This window comes from Pseudophryne corroboree, chromosome 5 (genome assembly GCF_028390025.1).
Source record: "Pseudophryne corroboree isolate aPseCor3 chromosome 5, aPseCor3.hap2, whole genome shotgun sequence".
NCBI lineage: Eukaryota > Metazoa > Chordata > Amphibia > Anura > Myobatrachidae > Pseudophryne > Pseudophryne corroboree.
The window spans coordinates 564,868,851-564,891,445 of NC_086448.1; the positions used below are offsets into that span (position 1 = coordinate 564,868,851).

A 22,595-nucleotide genomic window follows, 5' to 3' on the forward strand; every position below is an offset into this window, starting at 1 on the left:
GGATTCTGCTAACCAGACACAAGCCTCAGCGGTTGGGGAGCAGTCACCCAGGGGGAGCACTTCCAAGAAAAATAGTCAAGTCAGGAAACCATTCTTCCAATCAACATTCTGGAACTAAAGACCATATACAACGGCCTTCTACAGGCATCACATCTTCAAGATCAGGCCATCCAGGTTCAGTCAGAAAATGTGACGGCGGTAACGTACATAAACCTGTGGCGTTGTCCGCAATCTTCATTCCGGGAGTAGACAACTGGGAAGCAGACTTGCTCAGCAGACACTACCTCCACCCAGGAGAGTGGAGCCTTCACCCGGAGATGTTCAGGTTCTTGACACTTCGGTGGGGAATTCCACAGATTGACATGATGGCCTCTCGTCTCAACAAGAAGCTCAGGCGGTATTGTTCCAGGTCGAGAGACCCACAGGCAGTGGCGGTAGACGCTGTGGTGACTCCATGAGTCTATCAGATGATGTATGTATTTCCTCCACTTCCATTGATCCCAAGATTTCTCAAAAGAATAAAAAGGGAAAAGGCTCAAGCAATTCTCATTGCTCCAGATTGGCCAAGAAGGGCTTGGTACGCAGATCTACTGGAAATTTTTCATGAAGATAGAGCTGAGGTGGTGTCTGCGTTTCACATCAACCAACCTATTGTGGTCCCGGTGGTTACCGACACCTCCACTACTTCAAAGTCCCTGGATGTTGTGAGGGCTTTGAAAATCTATGAGAAGCGGACATCGCGTCACAGAAAATCGGACTCGCTTTTTGTGGTCTATGATCCCAATAAAATTGGGTGTCCTGCTTCAAAGCAGTCTATTGCCCACTGGATCAGGCTTACTATCCAACATGCTTACTCTTACTCTACTTTGCCGGTTTCAAAATCTGTACAGGCCCACTCTACTAGGTTGGTGGGTTCTTCCTGGGCGGCTGCCCAGGGTGTCTTGGCTTTACAGCTCTGCCGAGCGCCTACTTGGTCAGGTTCGAACACATTTGCGAAGTGCTACAAGTTCGATACTTTGGCCAAACTGAAAGTCCTCAGAGGCCAATCAGTTCTACAGGCACCTCCGCACTCTCCCACCCGGTTTGGGAGCTTTGGTACATCGCCATGGTACAAAACGGACCCCAGTATCCTCTAGGACGTAAGAGAAAATAGGATTTTAATTACCTACTGGTAAATCCTTTTCTCGTAGTCCGTAGAGGATACTGGGCACCCGCCAAGTGCTTTGTGTGTTCCTGCACTGTTACTTGATTAAGTATTGTTGTTTGGTTCAGCTGTTGCTGTTCCTCCTCAAGTTTGGTTAGCATGGCTTTCCTCTTGTTTTGTGTGGGGTGGTCTTCAGTTTGACGGCTGTGCGCGAGCCCGGCCGCCGGCATACCATACTACACCCTTTGTGTGTGCTGGTTCAAATCTCACCACTGTCCTTTAAATCCTTTTCTCAAGGTATGTCCGACTCCTCAGGCACAGTTTCTAGACTGAGGAGCAGATTTACCAAGCCTGGAGAAGGGATAAAGTGCAAGGTGATAACGCACCAGCCAGTCAGCTCCTAACTGTAATTTTTCAAACCCAGCCTGTAACATGGAAGTTAGAAGCTGATTGGCTGGTGCTTTATCACCTTCAACTTTATCACTTCACCAGGCTTAATAAATCTGCCCCAGAGTCTGGTAGGAGGGGTAGGAGTGCCCATGACTCCTAGTGGACCCGTCTATACCCATGGTACTAAATGGATCCCCAGTATGCTCTACGGACTACGAGAAAAGGATTTACCGGTAGGTAATTAAAATCCTATTTTTTACCTATTTAGGCTTTACATTTCTGTACTTTTTGTTTGGAAATGGCAGTATGGAAAACGCAAGTGAATAAAATGTGATACTAGTTAACATTAGAATTGAGACAGTAGAAAAAGTTGTGGTATACTGGCCCACTTCAACCACTGGCTACAGTAAATTAACTCATGCAAATGGCTATTGCTATGGTAAGGGCTTGATGCATTTTTAGTTTGCTTTATGCAGATCTCCAGCAAACATTTGTACGGATCTACAGTACATGTGTTTGTTTTGTTTATATTACTGGTATTGAGAGCTGTTGCAAAATAGATGTTATCGTACTGACCATGATAATAGTTATGGTCAGTAGTTAAAAGTTTTAAATGTTAAAACAGTATTGTGTTTACAAGTAATGTTTTGTTGTTCCACAAGAGGGCAGCACTTGCACAGCTGAAGATTGTTAGCAATGCCTGAACCCTTACATTTTTATCACTGTACTGTTTTCTTTGTGACCAAACAATTCTAAAACTGGAATGTCTGTGCTTTTGAAGCTTAAATGCTGTTTTGTTTTCTTTTAACTATGAAAAAGGAATAGGAAAATCCACATAAGCGATGTGTAGGCGTTTGAGTATTTAAAGCAATACAAATGCAATATTTACTGTAGTATTCTTATTATGTTATAGTACTGTTTGTGTTAGCCACAATGTCCTTGTTCTTTTATTCACATTTTATAAGATAATATGATTCCGGAGCAATTTGTAAAAAAAAAAATCATGTATTAGTAGATTCATCTTGAAAAATTGGTTGCTGGGTTTTCAGCGCTGAAAGCCCTGCAGTGCGTAAAAAGAAAAAAAGATACTTGTCTCTCCAGGGACTCCAGTGGTCTCCCCTCCATCTCCCGACTGGGGAGGGTGCTGCAGGTAGTCCTGGGGGGTCCTGGGAGACGCAAGGGCTACTGGAAGATATAGTTCTCCCATGCGGCCAGCCTCTGCGGGGGTGTGGGGTGGGGTCACACACTCATACACTCACAGACACTCATACACACTTTGCGTACTCGCCGCTCCTACAGAAAGCACCACTTCGAAAGGTGAGTAATGATAGACTACTTAAGCTAACTGGAAACTTCCAACTGATTAATTAGTCCTTGGAGCGGGGAGCGGTTGCAATCTGTAGCCATAATCTCTGTTGCAGTGCCAACTGGAGCATCCTTGAAATGCCTTAGGCAGCACCCTGCAGTCTGTGCAGCCCCTCAGAGCATCCCTGCCCTGGGCCATTCTGCCGTTACTATTCTATGGCCCCACCCCTTCGTGACATCATAGTCAGGGGGCAAGGCTGGCAAAGGGCTCAGCGAAGCCTAGGTTACGGCACTGTCTCCCACTCACTGCATTGATAATGTTCTGTGACATGTATCACTATTGCTACGTGCATACTGTTAAATGCATGCGCTCTGCAACTTTTTAGCCACTTCAAAACATACGCAGATTAAAAACGGTGAACATTTACGTGAATATTGGCTATGTGTATGGATCAGAATACATTCCATCAGCAGTATTATTTTTATACATGTAGGGTGATATTCAATTCTTTTCACCCCCTTCCACACCCATTCTGTTTCCGCTGGCATGTGTGGTATAATCATTTCAGCTTGCTACTCCCGGTGTAGCGAGGGCGCCCAATCCTTTACACAGCTAAACCTGATCAGTATGGGTGCAATAACGGGGATCACTTTAGAAAGGAGATTAGGCATGATATATCATTTGAATACCGCCCATAGTATGTATAATAAATGGTCCTTGCATCTGCGGTCCTATACACAGTAGAAATGTCTCTAGCTACTTAGGTAGTCAATGTTTAGCTGATGCATCTGATGGTTACGTATTGTATGTAAGCGTTGGTACAAAGACACTGATTATGGACATCTTAATTCAAATCCTGGTGGCTGCGTCTTATACAGATTTTTGCAACATCAGTAGCGCACATCTCTGATTCATTCCTAGTGTCTGGAGGTATGTTTTGGGTCATTATCTTTTTGTAAGACAAACCCTTGACCAACTAGGCATAAACTAGAGAGTATGCATAGTGCTATGTTAGCCCTTTTGGTTCAGAGTGCAATTCACAGACTCATGATCCAGAAAAGAACCCCAGGTCATCCACCATGTTTGACAATTGGGGTCTCAGGGGGTATATTTTGGAAGTACAACTGCCCCCGACCGCCCCTCTACCCTAACTGATTCTGTGCTGAGCTGGGAAGAGAGGCAGCTGCATTCGATCCTCTTTCTCCCTGTGTGGGGGAGCGAGCTATCACACCCGCCGACCGTCATATTGACCACTGGTGCCCCCCTATGAGGTGCGTGCGGCTGCATGGAGTTCATCATTTTTATATTTTTAAAGGAGGGGGATTGGCAACACCACCTTCATTAGCCAAGCCCCTCTTTGTACCAGGGGGATGCAGATAAGTTCTCAACAGTCGGGATTCCGGCGGTTGAAATACTGATGCCAGAATCTCAACAGCAGTCAAAATGCCCGGTATTCCCACTAGGGTGGTGGTCTGCGCCACCACCTGAGGTGGAATACAATACTCATATTGTGGAGAGCAAAGCTCGCCATTGAGCCCGAAGTGTGGCGAACGCAGCGATCCCACTCTGTCGGGATTTTGACTGTCTGTATTTCGACCGCCGGTATCCGACTGCCGGGAAATCATACTGAATAAGTACCAGGACCCAGCAGACCTGTTGGTGCTCCTGGTGGGGCCCCCTGGGTTGGTGTGGCCTGGCGACTTTGGGGTATCATATTCTAACACTTAATCTAGCACATTTTTAGCACCTAATTTTTCTACTAATGTAACACTTTTTAACACTCTTATTACCTCTCACTTATGTAACACTGAACAAATAGCTGTTGGTTGCTTCTTGTTAATGTAACACTTTTTTTTACACTTAAACCTCTCACTAGTGTGATGCCTTGGGGCGGTTGGCTTGGGGGGTCCCATGCCCTGGAATTGAACCTTAGTGGTAGGGACGCACCAAATGAGGTCACCTGGTTGTGCGTGGTGGCCACTTTAAGTGGTGAGGCCAGGGTCTAAGCAGTTCCAGCAGTCACTCTGAATAAGCTTCAGTTTACTCTGGTGAATGATGCTGCCAACTTCGCAACCACAATGGTGATCAGATGCAGATTCTTCAGACATAGCACTCGGAATGCAGATGCTCTCAGAAGGCATCTTTTTCCTACAGAAGCCTTCTACAGCATTAGTGTATTAGTTGTATGGTATTGCACAGCCGCTTGCTTGGCTGTACAGAAATGTGGTTGTATATGCATTTATGCTCAGTATCTGGCCCGAACTGCTTAAGGTAATAAAATATAACAAATGACATAACGTAACTTTGACAAACCATTCTATAAAATAAAGGAATAACTAGAGATAATCGGACCCTTTCTAACCCTGGAGGTAATGAAAGCCCTCATGCTCTCACTGGTAATTTCTAGACTAGACTACTGTAACCTCCTCTTATCAGGCCTTCCTGACTCCCACCTCTCTTCACTCCAATCTGTCCTCATTGCTGCATCTTCCACACCAAGCGTACTGCTTTTCTTCCCCTTTCCACTAGGCCAAACACTGGCTCCCCTTCCCGTAACACATTTCAAACTCCTCACACTCCACTATAAACCCTCACCCAATCTTGTCCCCCTACATCTCTGACCACCTCTCCCTCCACCCTCCCACCTTTCAACTGCACTCTGATAATAACAACAACTGCTCTTCGACATGCTGATTATCTCCTTCCACTCAAACCTCTTTATGATTTTGTACATGCTGATTTCTGTCTCTGGAACGCTCTCCCTCTCCCTATCAGACTCTCTACCTTGATCTAAAGCTTTAAATGGACTCTCAAAACCTGCTTCTTTTATTAAAGCCTTCCAGCTCTCATAATCCATGCTTCTCACTGACTGTCTCTCCCCTCTGTCTGCCTCTCCCCTCTATGTAAGCGCTTATAAGCAGGGCCCCCTCCTCCTTAACTGCTTTTCTTCCTCCAATTTATACCATAATTTCCTCCCTACTGCACCAAGGCTGTGGGTTCAGCTGACACTGCTTGATCTTGATTTTCAGTATCAATATAGGCCCTGAAAGCTTGACCTCACAGTCCTTCTGACTTCTTGGGTTTTAAGGCTGGAGGTGTCAGAAAAGTTACCTCAGGCATTTTGACTGTACAGTATGTGCAGAAGTGGTTATATAGCATGTTCTGCAATCAATCAGATTCTGGTTATTATCTTCTAGAAAGTGCTAAATTAACGATAGGTAGAACTGATTGGTTACTATGGGCCACACCCCCACTTCTGTAAACCTGTACTTTAGTAAATATACCTCACAATCTTTGGACTTTTGTTCTTGTTTTGTATATGTACTATGTAAGGCTGGGCAAACCTCTTTTGGCTCCATATAGATAAAGGATGATGATGATGATGATGAATAATTACTACACACATATATGCATTTAATCTTTTTGTCGGGGAAGGCAATAATCACTGACAACTTCAGTAGACCATTGATCTCATTAGATCTGTGAAACTTCTAACATGAATGCAATTGTTTTTTTAAACGCAGCAGTTTCCACCCCCCTTTGAATACATTACGTCTATTCAACACGATTTATGAACAGGAATACTTAAAGCAGAAATGCATTTTCTTTGGTACTTCCTAAAAAGATAATTTTACATTCAAGCCATCCTGTTTCTTTCTCTTCTGCTTCCTCTCTCCCATTGCCTGTTAGTAAAGTTCTATTGTTTGTACCATTTGGTGCGCTGTACCCTAGTGCGCTTTCTTCACGTACATCTAACCCTGTGATTCCTGCATTAAAAATGGATAACAATCCGTTTAGAGATAACCATCCTGCTGCCACCAGTCACGATGATGACAATAGTCCAGCATCTACTAAAGTTGGTGCTCAAAGGCATAACAGATCTAAGCCAGGGAATCTAAAACAAAAAAACTCAATATACAGTGGTAAAGAAAAAACACCTATTATAAACGGAATGTTTGGTGCAGAAAACCGCGAGATTGTCAACATGCCATTCACCACACGCAGTGGCAAAGAAAGACTCAGGCCATGGCCTTTATTTCTGAGTGGTGGTTTTGCATCTGTTAGTGAGGCATCTTCTGCCTGTCATGATGCCTCAGACTCTGAGTCTAGAAGAGGTGTAAAAAAATCTGAAAACCTCTAAGGCAGTTGAACAGAATATGCAATCAGAAACGGATATGTCAGAAATACCTGAGGAGAATCTAAGAGTGTCCTCGAGTGCTATGTGTGAATCTGACCTTCCTGATACTGTACGTGCAGAGAAGCTGCCTTCCATCATTTCTGCTCCCTCTCTATATGTGGGGATGAGCAGCATAAGTATTCTTGATGACACAAAAATTGAGTATGCCACCATGGAATTGCAAGAGGATGGGGGGGGGGGGGGGATTTTGTGTAGCCAACATTGGCATTAAAGAGGATGTTGAGAATGAGGATGTTGTTTGTGTTAGTCAAGCACCAGTGAAAACATCTCTTGGACATGACATGAAGAAGGCCATTGTCATGCTTGGGCATAGGACCAACAAATACACCTCTTTTGTGTGGAATTATTTTTACCCAAATCCTGACAACTTTTGTCAAGTCATCTGTAGCATTTAGGAACCTCCACCCTATTACATCATCTGCAGCAAGTTCATGACAAGTAATTTATAACATCCACAACTGGTGCTAAAAAATAACAGCAAGCAGTCTAGCATCAGTTAGCTCCCTTCTCTCTACTAGATCTCAGCATCTGCAATCTCCACCACCAACACATTCATCCTCAATATCCTCATTAATGATCGGAGATAGTCCTGCAACAAATTTGTCAACGCTAGGTTACTCCTTCTTTCTAGGATTCCTCAGAAGAATCCTTGAGAGCTAGGCCTGCTACCGCTGAGGGTGGATCTTCATCCCAGAAGTGGACCAAGAAGATTGCTTGTAGTTGAAACAATTGACTGTTAAACAATCCTTTGCAAGTCGAACAGCGGATCACTGATGCCATGACTGCTATGCTAGTATTAGATCTTCGGCCAATATCTGCCATTAATGCATTGGGGTTTACACAGTTAATTGAGGTCCTGTGCCCTCTGTACCAACTTCTGTCTCGGTTCCGTGTTACCCAAAAAGCCTCGGCTGTACCAGGACGTAAAAAAAATATATATATCTAATTATTGCCCTACAAAATACCCACTGTCCTTTTAACCACAGATATGTGGACAAGTGGTAGTGGGCAAACTAAAGATTACATGACTGTGACAGCCCACTGGGTGGGTGAATCTTCTTCATCATCAGCAGAAGAAGCATTATCCAACAAATGCCAGCTCATTCAGAGGCAGGCTACTCTGTGTATCACCGGCTTCACTAAGAGGCATACCGCTGGCAACCTTTTAGAAAAACTGAGGGATGTCATAGCAACATGGCTTACTCCACTTGGGCTTTCCTCAGGTTTGTGGTTTCTGATAATGCTCACACGATTATCTTGATGGTACAGGTTTTTTTTTTAAATAATTACAGGGGCATGCAGGAGATGCTGTCTGTGGCCCGAAAGATTTTGGGATATTTTCTGCATTCGGCAACAGCATGCAGGAGATTGAAGCACCTGAAAGAACAATCCAATTTGCCCTGTCTTCAACTGAAGAAAGAGGTGGTAACAAGGTGTAACACCGCCCTTAATATGCTTCAGCGGATGGAGGAACAGCAAAAGCTATCCATAGCTATACAACAAGCCATGACTTTGGGAGAGGAGGGGGAATGTACCTCAGCCTAGTGCAGTGGAGAGTACTTTCTGTCTTGTGCAAGGTGCTCTAACCCTTCGAAGTAGCCACCTGTGAAGTGAGTGCTGACATTGATAGCTTGAGCCTGGTGATTATCCTAATTAGGCTTTTGGAAAATCAGCTGCAGAAATTGAAGGATGAGATTTAGCAAAGCGAATTCGCCAAGAATGCCAGACTTGTAAATCAAGTCCTTGATTTGCTTCGCCAGGATCCAGGGGTTGCCAATATCTTGAAATCCTATCACTACATTTTGGCAACCGTATTTGATCCTAGGTTTAAGTCGTATGCTGTGTCTTTCTTTCCAACTGATCCAGAACTTAAAAGATACAAAGAACTCCTGGTGAGCAAGTTGGCAGCTCAAGTTACACGTGGCACTACAAAGTCTCCTTCAGTTTCTTCTGCAGCAGCCAACCTTTTCCAAAAGACCCACTGGTGATGCAGATAAGTCAACAAAACATTTTGACATCTGGTCGGGTCTAAATGAATTACCCAGCATTTGTGACACCTCTACCGTAACTCCATCTCATACGGTCACCATAGAATGGTTTACGATTATTTTCAGAACACCAAATCCAAGGTCGGCCGACGAATCAGAACCAAATGGCTTGGCGCACATCCCTAATTCATACCAATGGGTTGCTTAGTAATTACCTCTCCTCCTATTGGTTGTTCTTGTAAACTGGGACTATTTAAGCATTGAGCACTAAAAGATTGATTCAATCAGATGCAAATTACACAGGGCTGCAAGTAAATGTGTGTGTATGCTGCACTTACGATGCCTTTTGCCATGTGGATTTTGGTTCACAACTTCAAAGGGCTGCAAATAAAGATCCATAAGTCTGGGGCGGCATTGAGCACCAATGGTGTTAGTCCTTCTGCCTGACAAAGGAAGCTGGGACTTGTTATAACATTTACAACAAATAAGCAGACTGTAATTAACCTTTATTTGATGAAAATGTTTTACATTTAATACATTTTTCTGTAAAATAAGTACTTGCACTGTGGACCTTATTCCAGTCAATACCAAAAAACTTGTTTGGTAAATCTCAGCTCACCATTAGTTGTGCTGAATTATGGCAGACCAATATGAAATAGAATTGTTCTTCAGTAGGTGTTGTTTTATGGAACAGATGAGAAGATTGTCAATAGAATCACTGTAATATCGTCTGTTCCACAACCTTCTGACTTAGCAGGTGGCATATAACTGACATGACATTATATGCTGAAATGTCAACACTTATTTGCTAAATTGGCATCAGCTTTTTCTTGATTAATTAAAATGGTGTCATTTTACAAATTGATTTGTAGTGGTTTTCTTGATCAAAATAAATATTGCTCATCATTTCTTGTGTGTATCAGGCAATTATGAGTTGACCTCGTCCTTTGTTATTTTGCAGGATATTGCGTACTTCAGTTAGCAAATAACAGCTTATACAACCAATAATGCCGAAAGTGGATTGTTTTTTATATGAAGTGAATGAATAGAGATGTAAGATAGGTTTAAGGTTTTACAAAAGAGTAACCTAAATATATATATTTTTTTAAATTAAACTACCCTGTATTAATAATATGATTTAAAAAAAAAAGTGCTGTAACGCATAACAACCAAGAAGAAATGATCATTTATCAGTCGTGTAGAGAGTAGTTTATTGAAAGCAAATGTTTTTATAGCGTAATAGAATTTCCAACCGCCTATAGGGTTAATAATCCCGTTCTCCGCTGGCAGGACACTGAGCTCCTGAGGGTCCTATTCGCAAGCCCCACCACGGCGAGCATACAGTCCCGTAGCAGGCCGCCACCCCTAACAGAGCCAGAAGTAAGAAGAGTGGTGAGTAGGTGGCCGGCGTCCCGGTTAGCGGGTCGCCGGCTGTAATGGCGGCATCAGGGTTTGGAGCGCAGCACTGACATGCAGGCTGCATCTCCAGGCTCAGTACAACATGCTGTATGTGTGTGTGTGTTTCCGCTGTGAGTGGCAAGCTGAGCTTTTTAACATTACCCTTCACTGGCAAACAGCTTACAGGGGTTATAACCCGCTATTAAGCTTCTCGGACACCTCAGCCAGTATAATAAAACCGGGAAGATCGCGCGCCATTACGGGGATGGGGCTTCACTATGAGCGGATCCAGCAGCTCACCAGCGCCATTTTCCCTCTGCAGCTCACACGGACAGGACTTGCAGGGAAGCGCAGCTCCTTCACAAAGACTCAGCGGTACCAGGGGGTCATAGTAAGGATGGGGGGGGGGAGCGGTGTTAGAATACTAAGCCCTATTAAGGAGCTTAGTTTGCGACCCAGCTGAGCTTGGCTTTATCATAAAGGGCGCTGTGTGGCTGGCTCCATCTTCTCTATGTCTCCCTGCGGGCTCTGTGTGGGTTAACTGTGCTTTCACCTTCACTGTGTGTGTGTGTGTGTGTGTGTGTCTGTCCCTTCACATTACCATGTCAAGGGAGTGTATTTCCTGCACAGCAGAGTGTTTGTCTTCCCCGGGGGATTCACTACAGTGTACCCAGGATAGTACACATTCTCAGGCTAGTGGGTCTGAACCCGCATGGTTGGATTCCCTTAAAGGGATGATCTCACTTATTTCTAATAAATTATCCCATAATGAGAAAGAGACGCAATACTTAAGACAGTCTGTGGAGAGGACCTGATGACTAGAGATTCAGTTCCCATACCAGCATCTCAGACTCCTGCCATTTGTCCATAAAAGCGTACTCTGGCCCAAATCCTGCAGGCTGACACTGATGATGACTTATCAGACGCGGAGGAGGGTGAAGTGGACTCGTGTGGAGGGGATGCAGCCCTGTCACAAGTAATACAGGCCCTAATAGAAGCTGTTAGAGAAGTCTTGCACATTCCTGACAAGGTGGTGGAGGTGGATGTGGAATCTTATTTTAATGTAAAAAGAAATCCTCTGCTACTTTCCCTGCTTCAAAGGAGTTAAATTCTCTGAAGAAACTTGGGTTAATCCGGACAAGAAGTTTCAAATCACTAAGAGGTTATTCACATCCTTTCCGTTTCCTCAGGATGATGGGAAAAAGTGGGAAAATCCACTGATTGTTGACACATTGGTATCTACGTTATCACTTAAGATAGTCTTACCTGTCCCTGGGGCAGCCTCCTTAAAGGACACCGCTGACCGCAAAATTGAGACCACTCTCAAATCCCTGTACACAGCTGCTTGGGTGGCCCAGAGACCCACTATTGCTTGTGCATGGATTTTTGGAGATGAACTGGATATGTGGATATCCAAGGCTACGGCGGGTAAGTCTACATACCTTCCTTCCGCAGCACCCCCAGCTAGGAAAACCTACTCTGCTCCAACTCTGCAGTCCTTTCGGACAGTGAAATTTTAAAGTAAATCCAAAGGTTCTTCTACAGCCTTCAAAGGCAATAGAGGTAAACCCAGAAAACCTGCAACTGCAGTTTCACAGGAACAGACCTCCGGTCCTGCTTCCTCAAAGCCTTCAGCATGACGGTGGACAACAGTGGGAGCCCGATTATGATATTTCAGTCACATATGGGCAACATCATGCCTGGATCCATGGGTCAAAGATCTTATCGGCCATGGCTACAGACTGGAGTTTCAGGAACTCCCACCTCACAGATTCTTCAAATCAGGCTTACCAGCTTCTCCAGAAACAAGCATGACTTTACAGGCAGCAATTCAAAAACTGCTACAGACTCAGGTCATTGTTCCAGTTCCACTTGAACTGCAAAACAAGGGTTACCTGTTTGTGGTACCGAAACTGGACGGTTCGGTAAGGCCCATTTTAACCCTCAAGTCACTGAACCCCTACTTACGGGTGTTCAAATTCAAGATGGAGTCTCTGAGAGCAGTGATCTCAGGTCTGGAGGAGGGGTAATTCCTGGTGTCTCTGGATATTAAGGATGCGTACTTTCATATTCCGATTTGGCTGCCCCATCAGGCTTATCTAAGGTTTGCATTTACAGGGCTGTCACTAGCAGTTCCAGGCCCTGCCATTTGGCCTCTCCACGGCACCGAGGGTGTTCACCAAGGTAATGGCAGAGATTATGTTTCTCCTCCGCAAGCAAGTAGTGAACATAGGGGGTAATTCTGAGTTGATCGCAGCAGCAAGTTTGTTAGCAATTGGGCAAAACCATGTGCACTGCAGGGGGGGACAGATATAACATGTGCAGAGAGAGTTAGATTTGGGTGGGGTGTATTCAAACTGAAATCTTAATTGCAGTGTAAAAATAAAGCAGCCAGTATTTACCCTGCACAGAAACAAAATAACCTACCCAAATCTAACTCTCTCTGCTCATGTTATATCTGCCCCCCCTGCAGTGTACATGGTTTTGCCCAATTGCTAACAAAGTTGCTGCTGCGATCAACTCAGAATTACCCCCATAATACCGTACGTGGACGATCTGCTGATAAAAGCACCATCCAGGTAGAGGTTGTTAGACAACATTGCCCTCTCAACACGACTACTCCAGGATCACGGGTGGATTCTGAACCTGCCAAAATCTCACCTGGAACCAACACGGAAGCTTCCGTTCCTGGGGATGACACTGGATACGGAGGCACAGAAGGTATTCCTTCCATTGGAAAAGGCATTGGTAATTCAGTCGATGGTGCGGGATGTTCTAAGACCGACCCGGGTATCGGTGCATCTATGCATTCGCCTCCTGGGGAAGATGGTAGCCTCTTACGAGGCACTGCAGTACGGAAGGTTTCACGCAAGGCCCTTCCAGCTGGATCTGTTGGACAAATGGTCCAGATTGCATCTTTACATGCATCAGAGGATACGTCTGACACCAAAAGCCAGGATTTCTCTTCTGTGGTGGCTTCAGACTTCCCACCTGACTGAGAGCCGAAGGTTCGGGATTCAAAATTGGATTCTGCTAACCACAGATGTAAGCCTCAGAGGTTGGGGAGCAGTCACCCAAGGGGAACAGTTCCAAGGAAAATGGTCAGGAAACCATTCTTCCGATCAACATTCTGGAACTAAGGGCCATATACAACGCCCTTCTACTGGCATCACATCTTCTTCAGGATCACGTCATTCAAGTTCAGTCGGACAATGTGACGGTGGTAACGTACATAAACCGCCGGGGCAGAACGAAGAGCAGAGCAGCAATGTCAGAGGTAACAAGGATTCTCCTCCGGGCAGAACGGCACGCTGTGGCGTTGTCGGCAGTCTTCATTCCGGGAGTGGACAACTGGGAAGCAGACTTCCTCAGCAGACACGACCCCCACCCAGGGGAGTGGGGCCTTCACCCGGAGGTGTTCGGGTACTTGACACGTCGGTGGGGAATTCCACAAATCGACATGATGGCTTCTCATCTCAACAAGAAGCTGAAGCGGTATTGTTCCAGGTTGAGAGACCCACAAGCAGTGGCGGTGGACGCTCTGGTGACTTCATGGGACTACCAGGTGGTGTACGTGTTTCCACCACTTCCATTGATCCCAAAAATTCTCAATAGAATAAAAGGGAAAAGTTTCAAGATATTCTCATTGCTCCAGACTGGCCAAGAAGGGCCTGGTACGTGGATCTACTGGAGATGCTCCTAGAGGACCCGTGGCCTGTACCTCTTCGCAAGGATCTTCTACAACAGGTGCTGTTCGTCTATCACGACTTACCGCATCTACGTTTGACGGCATGGAGGTTGAGCGGCAAATTCTAGCCTGGAAAGGGATCCCGGACAAGGTTTTTCCAACCTTGATCCAAGCCGCCAGAAAGGGGGTAACGTCTAAACATTACCACTGTATTTGACAAAATTCTCTTGGTGTGAGAACAGGAAATTTCCTGCGGTGGAATTTCAACTGGTACATTTTCTCCTTTTTCTGCAGTCAGGAGTGGATGTGGGCCTAAGTTTGGGCTTCTTAAAAGTCCAGATTTCTGCCTTATCCATTTTCTTCCAGAAACAATTGGTTTCTCTCCCGGAGGTTCCAACATTTTTGAAGGGTGTTCTGCACATCCAACCGCCCTTTGTGCCTCCTCCTTGGGATCTCAACGTGGTGCTGCAGTTCCTGCAATCGGAATGGTTTGAGTCTTTACAGGACGGTGACGTCAAGTTTCTTACGTGAAAGGCTGTCACACTGTTGGCCTTCGCTTCAGCAAGGCGTGTTTTGGAGCTAGGGGTGTTGTCTCACAAAAGCCCCTATTTGATTTTTCATGAAGATAGAGCTGAACTCAGAACTTGTCAGCAGTTTCTTCCTAAGGTGGTGTCTGCGTTTCATATCAACCAACCTATTGTGGTTCCGTTGGTTACCGACACCTCTGCTACTTCAAAGTCCTTGGATGTTGTGAGGGCTTTGAAGATCTATGTGAAGCGGACAGCTTGTCACATAAAATCGGACTCGCTGTTCGTTCTCTATGATCCCAATAAAATTGGGTGTCCTGCTTCAAAGCAGTCTATTGCTCGCTGGATCAGGCTTACTATCCATCATGCTCACTCTATGGCAGTTTTGCCGGTTCCAAAATCTGTACAGGCCCACTCTACTAGGTCGGTGGGTTCTTCCTGGGCAGCTGCCCGGGGTGTCTCTGCTCTACAGCTCTGCCGAGCAGCTACTTGGTCAGGTTCGAACACGTTTGCTAAGTTCTATAAGTTCGATACTTTGGCCTCTGAGGACCTTCTGTTTGCTAAGGTTCCTGCAGAGCAGATTTACCATTCTCCCACCCGGTTTGGGAGCTTTGGTACATCCCCATGGTACTAATATGGACCCCAGTATCCTCTAGGACGTAAGAGAAATTAGGATTTTAATTACCTACCAGTAAATCCTTTTCTCGTAGTCCGTAGAGGATACTGGGTGCCCGCTCAGTGCTTCATGTTTTCCTGCAATGTTACTTGGTTCGATATTGTTGTTGGTTCAGCTGTTGCTGTTCCAAGTTTGGATAGCATGGCTTTCCTCTTGTTTGTGTGTGCTGGTTCGAATCTCACCACTGTTCTTTTATATCCTTCTCTCAAGGTATGTCTGTCTCCTCGGGCACAGTTTCTAGACTTAGTCTGGTAGGAGGGGCATAGAGGGAGGAGCCAGCGCACACTTTTGATTTCTTAAAGTGCCCAAGGCTCCTAGTGGACCCGTCTATACCCCATGGTACTAATGTGGATCCCAGTTTCCTCTACGGTCTACGAGAAAAAGATTTACCGGTAGATAATTAAAATCCTATTTATTTATTTTTATTGTCTAAACAGATATATTAGTGGTTTTCTCAATTTTCTTGTTTTTGACAGGGAATTAGATCTCCCATATTAAGGCTCACTAACTAAAGTACAAAGATTATTATTTTCATTCATGAAAAGCATTTAGTAAATTGAGTATGTATTATTAAAATTAAAAATATGGGTAACTGTTGTTCATCAGCATGTCAAACTGTTGTATATACTGTACATGCCTGACTATACATGTTTGTTTTAGACGTTTTTTGGAGACTAATCATTTCGTGTTTTTTTTCCAGATTTTGATATGAACTTCTTCTGGCACTGGAGCAGATTCATAGACTACGTGCAGTGTGTGCTGGCGTTCACTGGTGTGGTTGGTTACATCACCTATCTGTCCCTGGACTCTGTGCTCTATGTAGAGACATTGGGCTTTCTTGCAGTATTCACAGAGGCTATGCTTGGTGTTCCCCAGCTTTATAGAAATCATCAGAACAACTCAACAGAGGGAATGAGGTGAGGAATTTTAGCAAAAAATATATTAAATCTATATTAATGTCTTCCTTCACTGTTGCTTTATATATGGACACTCAGGGCAACCTTTTATAGGGGGGAATCCAATTAGATGAGATAAAACAACGTGTGTTAAAAACTTCCTTTTTTCACACTTTTTACCAGTGTTATATGGTAAATATATATACCATCAATATATTTTTACAGGCTATCCAATTAGATCGCCTTTAAAAAAAAAACAAAAAAACTTTTCGTCCCGAAAACACACGTGCAGTGAAGCCAGTCCGCTTTCGTGAGAAACAGCCCCGTTTTTGCATGAAAACGGGTCTGTTTCCGTGGATTTGGTTTTGGCTGCCGAAAGCAGGTGAAGCAAAATCCCCTATAAGCCGCACCCCGTGCCAGCTTATCAAGGATAATTGGATAGCACCGGTGCACTAATTACCCGCTGTCAATAACTGTGGGTAATTGGATACCTGCCTATATAGTCTTCTTCTGTGAAGCTTAGATTACCATAGGTAGAAATTGTCCATTTTATTTCAACATGTACCCATCTTGGCAACCATAGGTACTACTGTGAAAGTCTTTTCTTATGATGTACTGGTGACCTCCCCCACCTTTGCACAGGAGCAATTTACAGCAGTAAACTAGTGCTTACATCAATGTTTCTAGAGATACCGGACAATGCGTGTCAATTCTGCATATTCTAAAATAAAGTCCATTGTGATATATCTTGAACGGTTTAGGTAGTGTAAGCCAAGACAGTACTTGAACGGATCTTTTTTTTTTTTTACTTGCTTCACTAAAATAGTCACTGCTCAGCTCCCTTTTGTCATAGATTAATGTTTCATACACCTAAACCTTCCTCGACAAATGCTTTATAGAATTGTGCAAACCGCATCAAAATACATTTTTCGAGATTAGCCCGAACATACAGTCAGACACCTACTGGGTACTTCATTTTATAATATGTAGGGATCAGAGCCAACACATGGGTAGAAATGACAGCTGGCTCCTGTCGAGCCTAGTGTCATGTAATTAAATCAGAAGTTGGCTGGGATTTTCTGCTTGTACGTTGTATGCTTTGGCATTCATAAATTTTGACTGAAGCCTTCCAGCAGATGTCCCAACTAATACGAAGTCTGGGATTTTGCTGCATTGAAAGCAGCAAGGTTGATAATGAACTAGTTAGTGGAAACAAAGGGTTATGTAAACTGCACACTGAAAGATGGAAGACACCTTTGAAAATGTGTTTTTTATGCTTTCAGGGACATTGTGTTATGCAATTTAATTCTCTTCCTATTTTATCTTTCATTGTGTTGAGTTTTTATTTTGTTGCTATGACTCATGACTGCTACATTGTCCTCTCTTTATATTGTGGCTTTGGTTTTTGTTTCCCTGTTCTCTACAAGTTTAGAACAAAAGCTGCAATAAGCATAATAAGAACACTGACTATTCCTGTATTTTAGACAAATTAAAATGAAAATGCTTCAGCAACTGTAAAGAATGTATAAAAATGTCAGTGGTGGAAACCTATTATGAGCCTGGGGAATATTACAATTTCTTGTATAGAGAAGTTTAGTTTGAAATATGCAGTCCTAATGGAAAACAACACTTTGTTTTTCGTTCTGTTTCTTTCTTTGTAATTGGGGAGAAGGTGTTTGATGACAGAGAACCGGTTACCTAAAAATTATGGCATCAAAAAACCTAGAAGCAAAACACAATTATTTATTTTATTTCCTGAAGGTTGCTGATGATCAAAAGAACCATGTTTCATATATACACAATCACTCAGTGTAGAACTGATTATGATGGAGATGATACTGATTAGGAATCCAAACAGACATTTATATACAAGCATGCCCAATTCTTGCTTTTGAAGCCTGTAGACATGGCCAAGGGTTAACGCATGTTAAAGCTGACTGCCTTGTTGCTATCTTGGATAGCTAATTGATTTCCTATTATAGGTGAAGCCTTGGCATAGATAACAGAAATCTTCATTAAGTGATATACACACTCTGACTCCTATTGCTCTATTCTGCAGACCTCAAAAACTGCCACAGTTGTCATTCTGAGCATACAGGAAAGGTTCTTGAGTTTTGTGAATAAAACTTGGGCTTGATTACGAGTCTGACTCAGACACATCTCACAGATATCAGCAATTCATGCATCACAGAAAGTATTTGCCAATTGTGCACTCTCCGCCCCATGCATATTTATTTATTATTTATTAAGTTTGCTATATAGCGCAGCATATTCTTTTGCGCTTGACAATTAGAACAACAGTAATAGAATAAACTGCGCAAAAACAGACAGACATAGTGGTAGTAGGGCCCTGCCCCCAAGCTTACAAGCATATGCAGATGGACAGAGATGCAAGTGCTTTCAGAGCGATCTTTCTGTGAAATGTTCGTTTCTCGATGGTAACTGGGTGACAACTGTGTGATTGCTCTGAACTGATCCGTGCCATGAGAGTGTAAGTGGACTTCTCGTTCGTAGCGTGCGGACAGATGGATCTTTTGCACCCTGCATGGAGTAGGTTCAGGTCCCGACACTAATGATAACAACTCTGAATGGAAAAACAGTGGGTGGGTCAGCCTTTCACATGCTGGCACACAGATAATCAACATAGACTGGTACATACTCTCATTGGCATAAGGCATCAAGCAGGTGGCCGGGGCCATACGACAACGTGATCACAGGTGTTCTGACCTAATGGCCAGTTTTGCATTCATTAAGTGACATTACATGGAGTCATAGCTACTGATTTTATTGAAATATAAGACTATTGTGTAACGGAGCCCCTAGACCTTTGTAGTAAAGTTGGCCAACAGAAAAGCCTTCCCCGCCAATATATCAGCCAGTGGAGGAAAAAAAAAACCCACTTTGTAATCAATTTAATTGATGATTGGTGAATGTTTGGCATTTTCTGATTTATGTTTCAAGTTAAACTACAGTATTTGTGAATTAAATCTGAGTATTAAATAGGATAGCAAACATGCAATTACCCATTGATAAAATCATTACTGGATTGTCTCCAAATGTCACCCTAGTTATGTCTATGATAGGAATTTGGATCTGCATCCAAAGGGGATTAAATATATTTACATAGTTGGAAATTCCAAATCAGTTTGTAATCTTCTTTTAATTACAGCACAGATTTCAGCAATATGAAATAGGGCACACTAAGAACACTATAGCATCTACATAGAAACATAGAATTTGACGGCAGATAAGAACCACTTGGCCCATCTAGTCTGCCCCTTTTTTATTTTATCCTTTAGGCAATCTCAACCCTTTTTTAACCTTACTTCTTTGTAAGGATATTCATATGCCTGTCCCAAGCATGTTTAAATTGCCCTACAGTCTTAGCCTCTACCACATCTGATGGGAGGCTATTCCACTTATCCACTACCCTTTCTGTGAAGTAATTTTTCCTTAAATTTCCCCTGAACCTCCCCCCCTCCAGTCTCAATGTATGCCCTCGAGTTCTAATACTTCTTTTCCTTTGAAGAATGTTTCCCTCCTGAACTTTAAGACCCTTGATATATTTGAAAGTTTCTATCATGTCCCCCCTTTCCCTTCTCTCCTCCAAACTATACATGTTAAGATCTTTTAGCCTTTCCGGGTAAGTTTTGTGATGTAGGCCATGCACCATTTTAGTTACCCTTCTTTGTACACTCTCTAATGTATTTATATCCTTCTGGAGATAGGGTCTCCAGAACTGTACACAGTATTCCAGATGGGGCCGTACCAATGACCTATACAGTGGCATTATCACTTCTTTTTTCCTGCTACTGATTCCTCTCCCTATGCAACCAAGCATCTGACTTGCCTTTCTCATTGCTTTGTTGCATTGCTTTCCTGCCTTCAAGTCACTTGAAATAGTGACTCCTAAATCTCTTTCCTCCTCAGTAGTTTCCATTATAGTACCCTTGATACTATACTTAGCCTTTGGGTTTTTGAGACCCAAGTGCATGATTTTGCATTTTTTAGCATTAAACTGTAGTTGCCACGTTCTTGACCATTTCTCAAGCCTACCTAGGTCATTAATCATTTGTTTGACCCCTCCCGGTGTGTCTACCCTGTTGCGTATCTTTGTATCATCTGCAAAAAGGCATATCTTCCCTTCAATACCATCTGCAATGTCACCAACAAAGATATTAAAGAGAACTGGACCAAGTACAGATCCCTGGGGTACTCCACTGGTAACATTTCCCTCCATAGATTGCACTCCATTAACTACGACTGTCTGTTTCCTATCCTGCAACCAGGTTCTTATCCATTTAACTGATTTATAATCCACCCCCAGGCTTTCAAGTTTATTTAGCAGTCTGCGATGTGGGACAGTGTCAAATGCCTTACTAAAGTCTAGATATGCTACATCTACAGCTCCCCCTTGATCTATTATTTTCATCACAGAGTCAAAAAAGTAAATAAGATTTGTTTGGCATGATCTCCCACCAGTAAATCCATGCTGTTTTGGATCCTGTAAGTTGTTTGATTTAAGATATTCCACTACTCTTTCTTTTAATAGTTTTTCCATTACTTTCCCTACTACTGATGTAAGGCTTACTGGTCTGTAGTTACTTGCTTCTTCCTTGCTTCCACTTTTGTGCAGTGGAACTACATTTGCTCTTTTCCAGTCCTCTAGAATAGCACCTGTATTTAGTGACTGGTTAAATAATTCTGTTAAAGGTGTAACCAGCACATCTTTTAGCTCTTTGAGTATCCTTGGGTGTATCCCATCTGGTCCCATTGATTTTTCCACTTTTAGTTTTGAAAGTTCTTTTAGGACCTTCTCCTCTGTAAATGTATTTTCATCTACCTTATTTTTATGAATGTCCTTGCAACTTAACTGTGGCCCCATCCCTTCTTCTGTAGTAAATACTGAGCAAAAATAATTATTTAGGTGATCTGCTATTGCCTTGTCTCCCTACACCAAATGCCCACTCTCTGTCTTAAGTCTTATTATTCCTCCATTTGATTTTCTCCTTTCACTTATATACTTAAAAAAAGTTTTGCCCCCTTTATCTACTGACTGGGCCATTTTCTCCTCAGCTTCTGCCTTTGCACGTCTGATCACTTTCTTAGCATCCTTCCGTCTGTCCAGATACACCTCTTTGTCGTTATTATTTTGAGTCTGTTTGTATTTCCTAAAAGCCATCTTTTTTGCTTTCGCACTAGTTGATACTTCTTTTGTGAACCACACTGGCTTCCTTTTCCTGGTGCTTTTCCTAACCATTCTAGGGGGGACATTAATCCTTAATGTCACCTTCCTTCTTTTAAGTCACCTGTGCTTTGTCTGAAAACATTACTTAGCCAGTGTCCATAAAACAGGGATTGTGATTAATGGAGATTCGCTTTCCTTTATTCAAATATATAATAGCTCTTGCATTTCACCTTGAACAAGTTTGTCACGGCCACTGACCTCTTAGATAGAAAGAACTCCCTTCAATATATTTTTCTTTTCTTTTTCTATAATGCTTGTTACCCTACACAGATACTGGTAAAATACTGTATATTAATCTGCCTTTCTAACACTGTGGTATATAATTGAGAAAATGGGTCAGTCAAGTTAATTGAAAGTCTTGATCGTACTTGCACAATAGAGCCAAACACTTTGTTTTCTAAATGGATATTCATAATGGTACAGCTTATCAATTCACTGGGAACTAATGGCAATTAGATGTTTACCAAAATTAAAGAATTGATGACGTTTCTAGGGCTGCACAAATAGAATTTAATTATAAAAATCCTGGTATCATTAGTTTTGGAGTGGCACTGCTGCTGTCAATGTAAATATCCTGTTATACATGTTTTAAATGTAAAAAATATACATCAGTAAAGTTGTACACTCCTTTTAGTGCTTGTACTGCATGTAGCTGGTATGATATGGTAGTAGGGGCGCATTATCTGTTCTGTCTGTGTGTTATACTGTTTCTCAGGCAGACTATAAGATGGCTCTGCAGTAAAGTTGTACACTCCTTTTAGTGCTTGTACTGCATGTAGCTGGTAAGATATGGTAGTAGGGGCGCATTATCTGTTCTGTCTGTGTGTTATACTGTTTCTCAGGCAGGCTATAAGATGGCTCTGCAGTAAAGTTGTACACTCCTTTTAGTGCTTGTACTGCATGTAGCTGGTATGATATGGTAGTAGGGGCGCATTATCTGTTCTGTCTGTGTGTTATGCTGTTTCTCAGGCAGACTATAAGATGGCTCTGCAGTAAAGTTGTACACTCCTTTTAGTGCTTGTACTGCATGTAGCTGGTAAGATATGGTAGTAGGGGCGCATTATCTGTTCTGTCTGTGTGTTATGCTGTTTCTCAGGCAGGCTAGAAGATGGCTCTGCAGTAAAGTTGTACACTCC

The 22,595-nt window shown here is 43.0% G+C and overlaps 1 protein-coding gene across 2 annotated transcripts in view; it reads left to right on the top strand.

The window, feature by feature from the left end:
* SLC66A2 (solute carrier family 66 member 2) overlaps positions 1–22,595 on the top strand; it is a 244,054-nt gene that overhangs the window by 125,495 nt on the left and 95,964 nt on the right. For both annotated transcript variants that reach the window (XM_063923296.1, XM_063923297.1), the window contains one exon: positions 16,016–16,232. In XM_063923296.1, coding sequence (XP_063779366.1) covers positions 16,016–16,232 — 217 coding nt within the window. The remainder of the gene's footprint in view (positions 1–16,015; positions 16,233–22,595) is intronic.